General features: G+C 37.4%; 1 protein-coding gene across 1 annotated transcript in view; it reads right to left on the bottom strand.

Moving 5' to 3' along the window:
- Positions 1-18239, bottom strand: part of IL1RAPL1 (interleukin 1 receptor accessory protein like 1) — a 578609-nt gene that overhangs the window by 9023 nt on the left and 551347 nt on the right. Inside the window, exons 6-8 of the mRNA XM_041472402.1 lie at positions 16605-16737; positions 14466-14611; positions 3237-3380 (exon numbers count right to left, since the gene is read on the bottom strand). Coding sequence (XP_041328336.1) covers positions 3237-3380; positions 14466-14611; positions 16605-16737 — 423 coding nt within the window. The remainder of the gene's footprint in view (positions 1-3236; positions 3381-14465; positions 14612-16604; positions 16738-18239) is intronic.

The following is an 18239-nucleotide window of genomic DNA, read 5'->3' as shown; positions in this document are numbered from 1 at the left end:
GTATCATTTTAGTCCCTAAAGTGTGCTTTATAGACAAGCATACTTTAGACAAGCCTATTTTTAAAATAGGCTTTTAAGTTTAAAGCTGCAAAGCTAAAAAGGTTACCTGACATTTGACAAAGATTAGCCCTTACAAGTTCCCAGTGAAGTATCTATTTCTGAAAATGTGGTTGTTTTCAGAACAGTCAGGACATTTCTTTGTTTACATTACACTTCAAGCTATCATCTTTACTGTGTGTGTGGAAAAATCTTGAACTTGATTTTGCCTCTTAAACAGATTTGGAAATTTCTGGACACCAAACCACTAGTGGTGAGTTATGGCTCAGAGATGCAAGGTCATGCCAAACACCTGCAGGTAAAAAGGCTACTGCTTTGCCAAGGGATAGAGTGTTTCTCTTGCTCTTGTGCTGCAGTGACTGGGGGAGCTGTCAGACATTCACAGTGAGGGCCCTGACTGGACAGGGGCACCCTGTGCTCCTCTGCACTGAAAGACACATTGCGGTGTCCATCACCCCATCCCCTGGTGTGGAACCAGCTCCCACACAGATGGAAAACACAGGCATGGAGTGAGAGGAGAAGCAGCAATATTACTGTATTCTAAATTAGCAAGAAAGGCAGGGAATCAACCACAAAAACATGAAAGGGGGCTTCAATTCCCATTCCCAGGACTGAGCTGCAGTGTCTGCAGGAGAGAGAAAAACAGAAGGAGTCTTGTCCTTAGGCTGAGAAAAAACACTGGGAAATTCAACAGTGTAAGTTAGAGAAATGAGGAATCGACAGCTGCGACCACTTCTTTAATCTGCAGTATCCCTACAGAAAGTAATAAATTGGGTTGCATTAGCGGTAAAGGTTAAATACTTTGTTTTCAAATACTTCTCACAATTTACTCATGCCTCCCACAAAAGTGCGTATGTTAGTTAGCCTCAGAAAAACTGATGTGTCTAAGGCTTGGAAAGGAAAAAAGAATTGTGATGAGATTTGACATCCTGAAGGGCTTGTTCTCTAATCAGGGAAGAAATGAAGCATTGAATTTTAAAAGAGATTTTCAACTGAAAATTTTAATTGGACCTCACCTTTAAAGTGTTTCAAATCCTCTCTGGGTACAATACAGTGCACATAAAAAAGGCTGTGATATTTTGATGTTTGCTTATCTCCATGCTGTCCTGAAGTATGACAGAACATGGTGTAAATTATGAATAGAACGTGGGCGCTCTGCTGCTGCACTGCAGGAGATGTGGTTAGAATAGGATTTTAGAGTTCAGCATTTTGTGTCTGTCAGTAACAAACTAAGCCAAAGGAAGGGATCTCGGTGCATGTCTGCAATTTATTACTGCACAAGCCATGACTTGGTCTTCTGTCTTGGAACATTTTCTCTCCATCTTCCTTCTTTTGTACGAGTGTAAGTGAAAGAGACAGAGTGAAATGTGCAGCTGCAGTCACTTCATTAGCACAATGGGTTTTATCCTTGTTGCCAGCATACTGAACACAGTAGAAGCTACATGTTTTCATTAGGAATTTGTAAGTAGCATTTTTCTTTTTATATTGCTGTGGTTAAGCACCCAAGTTATCAGTGTTTACCCATATTTTCTAAGGAAAATCCATGCTTGACCTTCTTTAACAATGATCTTTGCTCAGAAGGATAAAATGAATATTGGTTTTCCTCCTTTTGAATCACAGAACAGTATCCTTTAGAGGTAACTTTTTTTGATGTTTAAAATCCATGATTCAAGTATTGCTGTTCCCAAGTGACCAATGTTTGGGATGGGACAAGCGAGAGAGACAAGAGTATAACACCTGGCAGAGTAAGTCCTCAAATGAATTGGAATTATTTCAGAAAATGATAAATGACAACTATAAAAGCAAGAATTACTGATACTAAGAGAGAAAAAACTAAATTACATCTATCTAAGCAGTGATTATTTTAAGTATCTATTTCTGCATATTCTAATATGACTGTTATTAAATTAAAATAATTTATGGAAGTAAGCATGCACATTTAAACTGGCAGCTACTTTGTGGATAGGAGAGGATCTCAGCTTCTGTAAAAAAAGGTGTCTGTCAAAATCCTCCATGACTCACAGTCCCTCTGGGCCTCAGTTTCCTCCTTGGTAAAATAAATAGAATAACCTGACTTCTTTCCTCACTGAGCTGCTACATTAATGCATCTCTTTGTAAATCCCGTAGAAGGTTACAAAATGTTCTGATGTTCTGTGGCTTGTTGTTCTGAGCATTTTCTATTTTGAATCCTTGTGCATTTTTAGATGGGAGGCAGAAATGGGTCATTCCCTAGTGATTTTATTATGGAAGTCTTACATAAGAACCTGTAATTTTGCAACTACTCTTTCCCTTATTAGTGACAGGTTTAGCCACCACTTGTTTATCAGTACATATTTATTTTAATATATCACACTGGCTTCTGCCTACAGGCTATTATCTTGACCTGTAAAAAAACCTTTTATTAGTATTTCTGCAGAAAAAAAGGTCCTATCACCAAAGACATAGTGGTAGCCCAAAACATCAGGAACTCTGACCCAAGAAACCAAATCTAATTAACCAGAGCCTGCAGCCCAGCCCAGTTTGCTGTTCAACAACAATTTTGATTAGTACAGCTAGAGACAAAGACGAACTTTTCCTTCAGTCCACAAAAAGGTAAAGATGAAAATTCATGTATATGTTTGACTGAGCTGATGCATATACTGTGGATTACTTTTGTTTAGGCTGGATGTCCTTGAATCACAGAACAACTTGAATGACCATTTGCAGCCTGCTCAGTGATTAAGTAAATGAACTCAAGCAAATGAACTACTAGTACATTCCCAAACACTCAGTACAGTTTATTGAAACTGATCAGCTTAAACAAGCAGTAAATTGAGATACACTTCAACCTCTACCTATTTGTTGAATACAATTAGGGAAAACACCTCCTTGCTCACAGAGAAGTAAAGCTGGCTTTCAGTACTGACAGGAAGTGAAAATCTTTAATGCACAGATGTTGGCAATTTACATTCAGTGTTGGGAATAAAAATCTAAAAGACACGGGTGTCTTCTGGAGCTCCAGAGAGCAGCACATACATCAGCTCAGCAGTGACTGTGTTTATGTGCTGTATGAAGAATGTATATTCAAGTCAGCACCTAAAATTGCAGTTGTTAACACATCTTGAACTGAAATGAAATTTGGGCCTTGGTGGAGAGGAATAAAAGACAGATATTCTTAGAAAGTAGGAAATCTGCCTTACCTCCATCTAGTTCTTCAGCTCCAAAATGATTTCTGTAGAAGAGCATAATCTCTATCTTGTAACACTTGTAGATAGTCACTAAACAAACAAGCAGCAGCAGAATAGCACCAAGGCCACCAGCAAGCTCAACTGTGTACATCAGCTCTGCAAAGAATTACAAAATGCAGTAACAACCACATTCCAAACCACAGAAAGATTAGCAGCAGACCTCGCATTTCTGTTAAACATTAAAATAAAATAATGAATAATGGGTTATTTATGTATTTCTTCATTATAAAGCCCTTGAATGAATACCTGTTTGATGGGGATTTTATTCTTCAACAAGCTATTTTTCCCTCTGATACACTATATGTAAATTGCTTATGTAAAAAAAAAAAATAAAATTGCTGGGAATGTGTGCGTGTGTTTGTCTATGAATATGTGAATATGTGTGATATATTTTGTAACTCTCTTCCTTTTTTCTTTCTGTAGATCACAGTTTGCTTTACCTAGATGAATGTTGCCATTTGACTTAGAGTGAAAACAAAGGCGAATGTTTCCTTCTTGAGGACTGTAATGCAAAATCAACTCTTCCTTTATTCCATATACAAACAGGATGTGGGCAAACTGGACAAGATTAAGGATTTTATTATTTTTTCCAAAATAAAAATAAAAATAATTTAAAAACCTCACAAAACACTTGAGAGATGTGAAGACACATTATCCAAGGAACCATACAACCTCACATCTCAGTTATGCTAATATTTTTAACATTTTCCCAGAGGTCCGCATTTTACTCTCACTTTTCCACTTCTGGGCTTAGCTAATGTGTAAACCTAGCAAACAGTCCTGGTTTGTCTGCTGTGACATTCCCATTCAGACCCTGGGTGTCTCTGCTGTGTCTGCTCTCAGGATGGATTGGGATCATCACCATGGAGGACAGGGAGTGGTCAGTTGTGGCCACCACAAGTGCCCAGCACCAGCAGTGTAGCCACTTTTCAGGCCAAAGGAAATATGCCACCATGGACTTTTGCCTCCCCCAGTTTGAAGGAAGGTCACAGAGCTTAGTTACTTTTCATTTGCTCATTGACTGAAAACTGGTAGTGTCAAAAAATGAGGGGAGGAAGAGAATTGCTAACAATTTTGTAATTTGGAATCACTAGATGGCAAGTCTGAACACCTTCCATGCTTTTCCAAAACACTCAGTTTTGAGGAATGATAAAACACCAGATCTTGGAAATCTAAGATACAGAGTTTGCTTCATAAAAGATCTGTGCTGAAACAAGTGTTGTTTTCACAGTGTCCTCTTCAGGTGGGCAGCTTCTGTCTGGCTGAAGTAGTGTGGACCTGGAGTAACCTTTCTTGTGTGTGGTTGTGCAGATTTAATAATCCAGCACAATACAATTCAATTAGAGAAATAAAAGGTGAGAGGAAAAAATTGAAAATTGCATTTATTTGACAGCATCTACTGAGAATCATACACCTTTTTTTTTATTATTATGAGGCAACTGTAAGAAGATTTCATTGCTCTCTAAAAGACACTAAAAGTGTAATAAAATAAAATAAAAAGGCATTTATATTCCATGTCATTCTTTCCAAAACTGTGCTGGAAACTCTTTTGTGTTAGATATTTTTAAGACTGGCATGGTTATTTCAAACTCCCAATACTTTTCTGGTCCAGAGAGGGAAATGTTATTAAAAACATTCAATAAAATATGGTTTGCATAAACAAGTAATGCAGTATTTTAGAATATAAATGGAAATGGAAATTACTCTGCACTGGCTTACTATACCCTGTTTATCATTTTGTAATACAGGTGATGCAGCTGTTCAATGGTAACTAGAAGAAAGGCTTTAATATTTCGGGTTGCTAGGTGCAAAATACTCTATTTATGTGCCTGCTGTTATGACTCACTAAAGGCAAAGAAAAACTTTACAACGGGAGAACAGAAGTTTTTTCTCAACTGATGATTTTTATATTAAATGAAAAGAAATAACTGCAGGTATTCATCTGTTTTCTGTCATTGTGCATGAAATCAGACTAATACACTGCATCACTTTTGCCATCAGAGTCCCTCTTAGTTATATGTTTCCTCATAAAGTAAGATTATGCCTTTATGTTTCCTTCAGTAAAATCTATCTGAAAGCACATGAAAGTGCCCTTAATTAGGCCATCAAAGCAAACAACAAAATTCTCTAGTGAGCCTGAAACATATTAGCAATTACCTTTTCATGTGTTGGTGCTGCGCCATCGTGATGGTACAGAGATGCAGTGGTTCTTTCTTAAACAGATTTGTTTGCAAAGGAAGTTTCATGGTCTATTGATCTAACAGAGCCAGCTTGTACTTTCCTCTGTGCTGGACAGCACCCATCAGCACATGCTCACTCTGTGTTTTGGGTGCAGTTTGTCAGGGTTCAGAGGCAGAGAGGGGCAGTGATTAGCCCAGCAGGTTGCTGCATCCTTACACCCAGCCCATGAGCTGCCTGAGCTGGCCCCAAAGTGCTGGAAGTGGGAAGAGCTGGAAATGGGAAGTGCTGGAAATGGAACGGCCACATCCATGCAGCACCATGGAAGGCAGGGGGATTGGCCTGGGCTCAGTGTCACACCCGTTTTATTGTTTTCAGGTTTGTCTGTCTGCAGGATGCTGAACTGTGCCCTAAAAGGCCACTGGCTGGCTCTGAGATGCCTCAGGGGTTTTAGGAACAGTGTTACTCAGTGTTGAGCTGAACTGAAGGTGGAAAAAACAGAAGACTCAGTCCTGTCTCTGCTGTTGGCCCCTAAATGACTGAAGCCATTTCATATTTCTGTGCCTCGGTTTCCCAACATGAACTGGGGAAGGTGCTCTGGCTCCTCCCTAGCAGAGCTTTCTCCTGAAAAATGCTCAGTGGGTGCCAAGGGTGTCAGTGATGTGTCTGTCAGCAGTTTCAACAATGATGCAGTGACTGTTAAAGTCAAGTTAAAGAGTAGAGGCAAGGTTGCACCTCATGGCTACCTTCACAATAACATTTTTTTCTGCTGCTTTATTCCGCCTTTTACAGCATGATTTGGGCACAGCTGCTGCAGCAAGCATTACACTCCTTTTGAAGTGTGATCTGTTTTTCCTGCTGAAATTTCAAGTTTCCTTTAGAGGCTGCATACTAAAAAGATTCAATTTCATCACAATTCCACATCAGAAGCAAGATATGAGAAGCGCAAACCTTTTAAAATCTAGTTAGCCTCAGTGCTGCATTGCTCACATTACAGACCTGGCCCTCCTTAAGGAGCTGAGACTGAATGTACAAAATAGTAAAGGAAAATTACTCAGCCAACCCTGAGGTTGACAGGCATTCTGTTAAACACAACAAACGAGCAAGTGCCAGCGAGTTACATCCAGAAGCACAGCAATCATTTAGTTACAGGCAATTAACAACAGTCTTCCAGTAGCTCAGAAGTAGTTCTACTCCAAGGAAAACACATTGATTGCTGCAGCAGTAGTAGATTGGTTTCTGAATAAATAGCTTCAATTTAAAACAAGATTCGTTACAAGCATTTTGACCAATGGCTACAATTTTTTTCCTTATCAGGAGGCTTTGGCCAAGGAACTCAGTGATAGAGACAGCTAATTAAAAAAAGCACGTGTCCTCTCCAAATATCAAGCATATATGGCTTGTAATAAATGCACTCATTTTATACCATTTCTTTCCTAATTATCAGACACATTTGTAGGTTATATATTTGATCTTCACCTGGATCTAATATTTTGATAAACTTCCTTTCACAGTGTCATACAGGTAATTCACTTATCATAACTGAAGTTGTAAGAAGAAAGTAAATAAAAGTGTTCTGTCAAAGTTTCATGTCTTTTGACTTATATGACATGCTTCAGGAGCTTTACATTTAATGATCTGTAAAAATTTAAAATTAATTTTATTCACTAATTAGCCCTCATACAGCTGAAGTGCTAAGAAAAAGAATTATATTTCAAACTTTTTTTTTTTTGTGATTTATAACACTTGGAGCACATGTGATTTATAGCTGTGTATTCAGTTTCTGAGCCTTTTTCAAAATCCAATTACAGTCTATCTAAGGTTTCAATTTTGCAATCACTTACGCAGATTGCTCAACTTCATGGACTATAAGTAATCCCTCTGAAGTCAACAGGACTATTCACAGAGCTTCAGGTTAGCACATAAATAAATCTTTGCAACTTTGTGGCCTAAACTGATTTCCATTCTCTGCTTGCCTTGGATAATTTACCTCACAAAGAGATAGGGTTTGGTTAGAGGCAGTTCTCAGTTTGTTTAGGTATATTTTCACAGACTTCAATTATTAAAGGAAACATAGACAATAAATATAATTTGGAAGGGGAGCAGGGACTGCAGTGTTATAACATGCAGGTTTGGTTTTGAACGGGTGTGTTTCCTCTAAAGGAAGACGAAAGCTGCCTAACACAGGAACACTTGTCTGAGTCTCGTTTCAGAGATCAGCCGTAAACAGCAGGCAGAGTTCAAGCTAGCAACAAAGAAATGCATACTCAGTTTTAAAATGAAGAAGTATGCATTTTTTTCCTCTTTCTTTTTCTCTTTTTTTCTCCCCCTGCTTAGTACAGTATGTGTTATGGCATAGCTGTAAAACAATACCTTCCCAAAGTATATGGAACCACAGTTTTATACAGCAGACACATATCCAATACATGTATGTATAAAATCTATTCTCTACTTTTTAGGGCTTTTGTTTGCTTGTTTCAAATTGCAAAACAAAATCTAAAGGTACCTAAATTGATATATGTGAATATCCTATATGAATATCCTACATGGATACTGTTAGAAATAATTACTGATTGATTCTGTAGGACAATAATACTTCTGATAGCAGTAGACGCCGATTTGGGCTACTCATTAGCTTGATTATGAGATCACTTCTTAGCATAAAATATATTTTTTCTGCCAGCATGGGCCACCCATGCCTGTGGATGTCTGCAGAACTGACTGAAGCTGGCTGAATTTAGTTGTGGTTTTCAGTATGGTTTTCAGTACAGTAATTTCATTTTATTTATTAGAACTATTGGGGCCTGGTTTTCTTTCTTTATTTTTTATAACAAAAAATAATATATATCCCTGATTCCCTTATTAAAAAGAACTACTCATGTTTGGGATTATATATACATAAGCATGTATGTGTGCAAATGCAGCACAGGGATCTTGTAATCTATTCATATGTATGGCAGAAAACATGTCTGAGCCTTGGTGCTGTTGGATTTCCGGTGTTATTAGAAGAGAGATAGTACATTATTATAATAGACATATATTCTTACTGATGGCATTTTTGTTTCTGCTGAGAAGTGCAGGATACCTGTTCCCAGTAGCAGAATAATTACACTGACTATATCCAACAGCATGTTAGCTCAAAAGAGGATAAGGTTGGGAAAATATAGATGCTGCAATGTTACTGAAGCTTACTACATTTAAATATATAACAATGCATTTTAAAGGCAGTTTATCATATAGATTGAAGAGAAAAAGTGTCATGGTGTGGAACTGCAGTAATTGGTTATATTCCCCAAATTAAAGAATTGTGTATGGCCTGAAATCTTCCTCATTAGGAGAGCTTCTTGTTCTTTATGATGCTTGTATCCCCATTCATCTGTTTAGCCCAAAATAAGTTTTGGACATTTAAGACTGGTTCCAAGAGCAAAAGAAGAGAGAGAAGTGCAGAGATTGCTACCAGAAACTGCACTTGCTGCCCCGCAAGTGGACTGTGTTTTCTGCCACACGGACAGACGGCGGGACAGAGCTCTCCTTTGCTTTTGGTTAGTTTTTAACTAGCTAAGGCAGAGAACTACCCTAGACTGTGGTTTTTCTTTTTCTTGGAATTGTTCAAACCTGCTCCAGACTAAGAACCCAGAAGACCTCCAGGAGCTCACAGCTGTGGCCACCAGGGCCTGGCCTGGGCTGCGGCATCTCCGGAGGGACTGAGCAGAGACTGAGAGCCCAGCTACAGCCCACAACGGCGACTTCCTCAGTTTGCCATCTCTTCCAAGTGACAAGAAGTTTTATTGTTTAATATTGTTAATTTTCTGTGCTAGTGAATATTTTGCCTGTTAAATAAACAAATTTTTCCACTTTTCTTCAAAGAAATCTTTTCCCGAACCAGTTGGGGATGCTTAAATTTGTTTTCTAAAAGAACCTCTTTGAAAATTTTCTCCCAAATTTACCCTAAACCAAGATACTTCTATTTGTTAATTGTACTACAGAAATCAGACAAACCCACAATATTACTTCATTTAGCATTTCTGAAAGAAATGAATGTAAGAGGCACCGAGGGGTGCTAAAAATGTGGGGAAAATATTAAGTACTGAGTTCCAAGGATGTAAGATCGTAAAGCATACTGTTTGCATTTTTTTTCTGAGGGTGGTATTAAAGAATAATTTAGCTATGCATGGGTTATGGGAAGAATTTGTGACATTTTATTTTAAAATATCTTCATCCTTGCCAATCAAGGTTAGACTTGCACTTAGACATTATATAAAAGGAAGTACTATGATAAAAGTGGTACAAAAGTTTTTTAAAAAAGTAATCTGTTAAACAAACCAACTTGTTTGACACATTGCCAGCACAAAGAATTGTGAGATGAAAGTTAGATTTAGGCACATGCTGAGTAATCTCACAAACCCTTTTACTGGAGTTATCTTAGACCAATTTTCTAGAGGATGAGAAAAACCTGACTGATTAAAAGAGTGGTCTTATGAAGAGTTTCTTTCAGGCAGAGGTCTTTAGTATTCTATTCCTTCACTGATTTTAGATGAGGCTGAGTGTGAAAGGACAGTCACATTTAGTTAGGTTTGGGACAAGAAGGGAGCTGATATTTGACCTTTGGCCCTGTGTCATGAACCTCTTGGGAGAATGGACATTTGCACTGCTGAGCACAGTGACAACTTGAAGGCTTCTTCAATGGCCATGGGTGAATGAAAAATCAATTTCCACCAAATCCAATCCAATTTCAATTCCAATTCTAAAACCTGATGAGGGTCTTGGAAAAGCCTTTCCTGCAGTGCAGAATAAAAACTGAATGCTTTGTGCAATGGAAGATAGACTCGTGTAAGGTTGGAACTGACCAAGTGGATTGGAGTTCTTCAACAGTTTAGCTTCCACTGAGTCTCTCCACTGAGACTCAGAGATTCACCGCAGTGAACAAGTACTCAGGTCCAGCTAGCAGAAGCTGAAATCTAACTCATTGTTCTCATATTTCATATGATGAGTTTCCTTTCAGAAATTTCAGAAACATTGTGAAGCTTTTAGGTGAAAGGAGATATAACACCTGGGGTTTCTTTGCAGAGGTTAGAAAAGAACTAGTTTCTTTTCTCTTTTAAGTCTTAATTGTCACTCATCACTACCACTGTGTGAAATTGTGTCCAGCTGACTGAAAATGCATATAACACATTCAAGACTGTAAGTAATAAACCAGATTTACACTATTATGTGAATGGCACTGCAATTTAAGGTGCTTGTCAGCCATTCTATTATTATTAATAATCATACGAAGATAATTTGGAATTACTTTCTATTCAGAATGTTCTATTACATTGTACAGGAAATATTAATATAATGTTTATGTATTAAGAAATGATGAGTTTAAAATAAGGTAGTTTTCATCAAGATGCATTCCATCTAGGAAATATTACCTTGCATATTTTTCAAACATATTTTCATGGGCAATTTTAAGCATACTCTTTCTCTAAACAATTTATTTCTGTGAACATATTTTTTTTCTTACCGGAAAAGAACCCCAAACTTATTTTAACTATGCCTCATTAACTTATGGTCAACAAGATTCATATATGCCCACTGAGAACACCTATGACAGAGGAAAACAAACTGAAACCATAAAAGAGGCTAAGGGTAGGAAACTAGATGATAATACTGTGTAGATGAGAATGGGAACAAAGGGAAGTAGATACTTTGAAAAAATGCATGAGATCATGTTACCTTAGTTCTGGTGTCTGTCCCAGGAAAAATACCAGTAATATTATTAAACTTTTAAAATAATATCCATACCACTTAAAGAATACTGCCAAGATAGAATTTGAGATTATTTTTGCTGTAGAGTTCTACTTGCAGACATACAGAGAGGACTTTCAAAAAAATAATCACATAATTAGATAATAACCTGTATTTACAATACAGTCTATGATAAAATAAGATTATGAAGACTTTGATCCTGCATGAAATTCATACTTGTCAATACCTAACATTGCAGAAAAGCATTCTTTTTCCTTATGCATTGAATTTTTATCTACTACATTGACAGACTATAGGTTTGTCTTTTTTAATTAAAAAACTTATGAAAAAAAAGGAACTGTAATCTGTGATCCAGGTGTTATATCATCTGCAGTCTGTGGTCTTTCATTAATAAATCTGCTTAGCTGCTGTCAGCACCACTATGAAAATTAATTTCTAGAAGGTTCCCCTACCTGGCTGAAGATTACCCTGCATGATCAATGGCACCTATCACCAGTAAGTAACAAAATCAACCTTCGATTATGACAAGTAGATTTTCTTTTTTCCCATACAAAAGAGAAAATAACTTGATATTGCAAGGGTGACAGGGATTTGGTCAAAAGGTGGAGGAAGGGATGAAAGTTAAATATTTTTGGTTCTGGTTGCTCTCTTTTTCCTTTTTTTTTTTTTTTTAAAGGAGAGGCTCTGGCTTCCCATTCCAGTGCCACGTCAGGGGAAGAGCAGAAGCCCCTTCTCCCTGGTGAATGTGCCAGGCTCTGGTTTGGGCCAGGACCAGCCTCTGATGGAGCCTGCTGTGAGGCTGGGATTCTGTGAGGTGACAGCGTGTCCCTGTCGGGCTGACCAGTGGAATATTAAGGAAGATGAATCCAGGCTTTTTGTGGTGATTTATACTGTTGATTTCTTAAGCTTTCAGGGCCTATGTAAGTGTAGGTATGGCTAAAATCTCCCCCTGGACTTTTCAGTGTACAGAGACTCTACTGACCTGAGTGAAGCAGGAGTTGCAAGGGTGTTTGAAAGGCTTAAACTTTGTACCTGAATACCCACTGCAGCATTTAGCCCTAAATACCCTTTTTCCCAGGAACTCTCTTTGTTCAGCAGCAGAGTTTTCTGCTTTGCTGTCCCTTCTGATCTTAGTGATAATGTTCCACACAGGAAGTTGAAGAAGAATTATAATTTCTTTTTCAGGTATGCAGTGAACATTCCAGATTCATCATTTTTTGTACTCTTATACTGCTGGAAAAAAGGATCACTAGCTAGAAAACCAGCCAAAACTACTACATCTGCAAATATCTTGGTGTTCAGGAAGTAAATTTTCCTAATTGTTAGGTCCCAATTGGTCTAAGTCAGCCAAATAATCAGAAATTAATAAAGAGCTAACTCATTCCTAGCAGGGGCTAAATATGGATCTAAACAAGGAAACCTAAACCGAAGGTTGTCATGGTGATATACAGGAGACTAAGCAAGCAGTGCAAAACTCCTCTTCCTAGGAGACCTGAGAGACTAGCTCAAATTTTTATCTGCCATGCTTAATTTATCATTTCACTGAAACAGTTGTCAACATGCAAAATGTGTAGAAGGCTTGTATCTGGTACCTTTTGTCTTTTGAGGGCACAATAGATTTTGCTTCCAGATCTATTTCATATTCAGCCTTACTTAAAGAGGGAAAAAAATATTTTTGGGAGTTTTTTTGCTATTTTTGTCCTTTTACTATTTATAAGGGCAATTAAATATTGAGATTACTCCCTCTTAAGCATGTTATCATGAGACCACATACTGGGGTATGTTTGACTTACTGAGTTCTCTAAGAAAGGGAGCAAGGAAAGTAGATTCTTGCAAAATTCATGCATGCACAAAGTTAAATTAGAGATCTGGTGGTCACAGAACAGAGAAGACTTACACATTTTCAATCTTGGAGCTACTGCTTGTGTGGAAAAAAATAAGGACTAACCATCAGCATGTGACTTAACAGGTGTCAGTCAAATAAGTATTGGTTTGAAAGTGATTTGAGCTTTAAAAATTATTTAGAGCAAGCTATTGGATTTCAGTGTTTTTTGGGTTAAGCTCTTGCTCTGGGTTCAAATGTCTCTGAACCAGAGTATATGACCACTAGCATGTATATTGTTGAAGTTCAGCTACTTAATAAGTTAATTTCTCATCTCAAAAAATTCGAGAAAATATGACAAATTCCAGGCTAAGCAGAACATCTGGTAATTTACATTTGCATCTTTTAAGCGGCAACAACAAGAGTTTAGAAAAATGGCTACAAATGAAGTTCTATTCCAGTAATTGAGGTATCCAACAATATGTTTAAATAAATTGGTCACACTGTCTTGATTTATGGTTTCCTTCTAAGCTTAGACAGACTTTGCATGCTACAAAACTAAATTTAGGGAGGATATCACTGCTTTGATATCAATTGAGATGCCACAAGTACTTCAGCACTACACTAAGATCCTGGTTTGCTCACTTTTACAAACAATCTAAAAAAAAAGCACAGGAATGTCAGCAAAATGCAGACACTGCTCCTGCTTATTCTTTGCTTCCTAAAGTCAACATGAGGGTGGGAAGTGTCAATCCCAGGGATGTGGAGCTCCCTCTGGGAGGAAAAGTGGACAAAGTGGGTCTGGGAGCTTTGACTTGCAGGAGATTCTGCATCTCCCTGTAATCACCTCGGTGGGAGATGGCTGTGGCCACTAGGCAGGCTGGGGTCATGGGATGTGGCTGGTGAGGAGAAACAGGAAGGTTCTTAGAACCCTCTGTCATGATGTTTCACTTCACAAGTGTTGATGTTAAACAAAAGTGTTGGAAGGAAAATGTCCAGGTCCGGCTATGCAGGAACCCCCCTGGCATGGGGTTTAGGTGGCATTTCTGAGAGAAGTGGAAGGCTTTTGGTTTTGGTTTTCTTAAAATTTGATTTCTTTTTCTTATAGAAAATTATTACAGTTGTATCACCTGTGGTTTCCTACTATTCTTTCTCTATTGAGCCTTCATTAATTTTAAAGTTAATGAATTATTAAAAGCATTTTTTATAGAGATCTAGTTAAAAGGTGTTACTGTATTTTTTTCCAGTGACAGCCATTATTAACAACATCCTTTCTCTTTCATTTTGCAAGTCATACAAATTCCTGGATAAAAATAACCATTGACTATTAATTCTTAGGAAGCTAAAATTCATGCTTGCATCAGAGGGAATCCGTACAAACTGACCACCCCTACACTTTACCCTTCCATGGAGAAAAGCTGCATATTTACCCCTTTTGTGTAGAAGAATACTGGCATGCCGGCGTCCATTCCCATTCTCAACGTAGCAGGAATAATTTCCTAGGTCTGCCTCTTCGACTGAGTCAAGAATCAGTGAGATGGAAACCTCCTGTTCCCCAAGATGTTCCTTGAGAACCCTGAGAAAAAACAACAATTGCTGCTGTTCTGCTTGTACCACAGTGAAGCTTTAGATAATCCTGACATAACAGTGCTACTTACAACTCACAACTCTCTGGCTTCAAATTTGCTTATGGTTTGATGCAATCTTAATTTAATTATATCATGGCCTTTTCTTCCTCACTTCTAATGAGGAGGTTTGGCTTTGTAAATGTTAATGAGAGCTGCAGTTCTTTCTCTTTTTAAAGAAGAATGACATGCTCATGGATAATATATGATTGCACACTTTGATGGAGACTCTGATCCATGAAGTCTTGGAATGGTAGGAGAAAACTGAAAACAATTATTCTGGGATTTTAGACTCACACCAGGAGTCTGGGCCAAACACAGTATTTGTCCTTTTTCTGAGGGTCTTCAACATGCCACTCAGGAACAATGTGTTCATGCCATGGTAAGGGAGATGATTTCTGGAATGCATTATAAAATTTGATAATGTTTTATCAAGTAGTATGAAGAACTGGTACACCAGGTGCTGCTAGCTAATAGAGATTATAAATAAAAGGCTTCCTGTGTAAGACTCCACCTGTCTTCCCATTACTTTCTTTCCCTCTTAACAAGACCATCAGTGGTTTTAGAAACTCAGGAAAGCAATGACAAATGATTCCAGGCCTGACAAATGAAGTGGAAATGAGCTTTTCTGCTCCTCCCTCCACAAAACAAGAAAGTTGTAACAAGTTTCTTGTCACTCTTTTGTCAGTCATCAAATAGCTAAGTCACTGGCTGAAGGACTTGGGAAAGTTTTAAACCCAAAATATAGCTGGTCCTATTGTCATGTGCCATTTAGTGTATTGATCTTGACTTTTGTAGAATAAACTTGAAGTACACTGGGGTGAAACAGACTTCCTTTTTGCCTGTATCTGGGGATGACAACCTTGAAAGTCTCTGCTGTCTACTTGATTTTACTAATTGTGATTGTATTGTGCATAATTTCTTTTTCTTGGGTTTTATTTCTCTATGTCTCATTTTCATTACAATTACTATTAATAATATATGTTTACTATTATAATCAGTATTATTGCTATTATTATAATCCCTTATTTTGTCTCAATTATTAAACTGTTCTTATCTCAACCCAGAAGTTTTATTCTGATACTTCTCCCCACCTGAGGGGGATAATAGGGGAGTGAGTGAGTGGCTGTGTGGAACTTTTTTGCTGGCTGAGGTTAAACCATTACATGCACATTAAGATGTGCCTGAATTTCTGAGTTTTAATTTCTGTGATACATAGAAACAGTGGTATTCACACAGAGAGAGTTATAAATGAAAAAGGAATCTCTTCAGATCCAAGCAGATATTTCATATTGGATAGGATTTAGTATGCTATGTCAAGCATGTAATTCTCAATATGAATCCACATTTGTCCCTAATTTCTAAATGAAGCAGCACTTTTAGGAGCAGTAGAAGTATATGGCATGAATTGCCAGATCCTCTCCAAAACAAGTATTTCAGCAGATATAAGCAGCCCACGTAACAGGATGCTTGGCTCTCACAAGCCAGATAACATCCCAGGAAACTCAGTTTTTTTTTCATGAAGAAATCAAAACATTCCAAAAGGGAAGTAAAACTTCACCATTTATTTAAGGTTTCATGTTTGAAAATACTTTTTGGAGCTGATTTTCTGAAGATATTTATTTTTCTTTATTTCATTTTACTAAGTGTCCTCGTGATTATTTTTGTAGATTGCCACATTTTGAAAAAGTCACTAGGTGAATTCCTGCTGGTCAACACTACAGCTATTTTTGGGTAGCTATTCTGCTTTTTCAAGTCTCTAACATCAGATTTGGCTGAGGAGGGCATTTTTCTGTTTTCTACTGGTGGAGTCAAAAAGTAAATGGATGATGTTGCAAAAAAAAAGATCAGACCCAATATACACCTTGGTTAGTCTGTGATAAAAAGTATAACATTAACTATCAAAAAAATATAGAGAAAAAAGAAAAAGCCTTTTTCTTTTACCTAATGTCACTTTCCCAGACTCGATTATCATCCAAATCTTCAATAAACTTCTCCCCTTTCATCCAGTAGATTAAAGGACTGACGTCTCCACTGTATCCAAAGAAAGCTCTGCAGGTTAGATTAGCAGAACCACCTGTTGCAAAGAATGTAAGAAAATATGTTTATTTCAAAATTTAAAATCAGTTGCTTTTTAAAAACCAAAATATTCAGAGTCCCCCAATTTCCAGCTGCTCTTGAAAGTTTCCAAGAGTATCTGCTTGTCTTGACACAATACATTTTCTGAAAATAAATACAATAAAAATGAAATTAAATTATGTGTAAAAGCAGTAATTTTTTTCAATACATTTTCTGTTTGGTAAGGCTATCAAGAGATTATGCCTTTTCAAAAGGAGCTAACTTAACAAAATACCTTTTTTTCTGTGAAAAAGATAAAAGTTGGGTAACATAGACAATGCAATTACATCTGTGTTAGCTCAGCCTTGCAGCGGTTTCTGCAAAGAGGCTGGTATATTCCTCCAGAGTTCCATTCCCAAGAGATAGCTGGTAGAAAGATGTGTGCTCATTGCTATACTTCAGCAGGAAAGTTTGAAGTATTGGCACTTGAAAAAATCTCATGTGAACAAATTCAGAACATTATAAGCCATTAGAATGGGAAGAACCATTAGCAGAGCATGCAGGAGGGAGCAGAAATTTCATATATATGCATAGCATTACTTATTTAATCATTGCAATGAGGATTTAAAAACCTAATATGCCTTCACTTTGTTTATTTTCATGCGGAATCTTACATTGTGTTTGTACCACTTTGCTTTGGGCTTTATCTCGAGCACATGCAGAGATCAAAATGGCAACTTGCACAATTTTTGTGTGTTGGCAAGACTGGATAAAGCAAGAGGACAGACACAGCTGAAGATCTCCCATTCGCTGCTGTAAAGAGATTTGTCTCAACATGCACCAACTCTCCAAAACTGCCACGTGCATTCCTTTAGGGGATAATTACACAGTAACTTAAGGAAGTGTTGGGATTTAAGAAGTGGTCTTTTCCCCCCTGAAGAGAATGTTTCCTTGGAGTTTATATTACTGCTGAGACCAAGTTCATATTTTATTGACACTTTCGGTTTTTAATTTTTGGACTTTAAAGCTGACTGACCACAGCTCCTGGACAGAAAATAAAAAAGCATTTTTAGTACTACTTAATCTGTACCAAGATGCCATAAGCCCATCTGCGTTCAATTAACTTCCTCAAAAATACAATGTTTTGGGTCAGGACCTGGTCCTTCCCAAACACACAACATTAATATTTGAATTTCATATTTACTTTTTGGCATGAAAACAAATGCAGGATTCTGTGTAAAAAGAAGACAAATAATTATGAAATAAGTGTATTATAAATTACTAATAAATAAACATTTCTAAGACAATCAATGTCTTATAAATGTCTTATAAATGACTGGCTTGAAGTCTCACATCCATGCCATAAGAGGTACAGAATCAAACGTTTTTGCTCCAAATATGCAACATAAAGGCAAATACCATCTCTGCTAATTTCACAATCTGTTTTGGAACTTTAGGATCGCATTTTCTTTTAGTCATTTCGGGAAGGTTTGGTTGCTACCATACCTTTTGCAAGCAATG

This window comes from Pyrgilauda ruficollis, unplaced genomic scaffold, assembly GCF_017590135.1.
Source record: "Pyrgilauda ruficollis isolate IOZ18807 unplaced genomic scaffold, ASM1759013v1 scaffold29, whole genome shotgun sequence".
Taxonomy (NCBI): Eukaryota; Metazoa; Chordata; class Aves; order Passeriformes; family Passeridae; genus Pyrgilauda; species Pyrgilauda ruficollis.
This window is presented reverse-complemented; position numbering and strand designations above follow the sequence as displayed.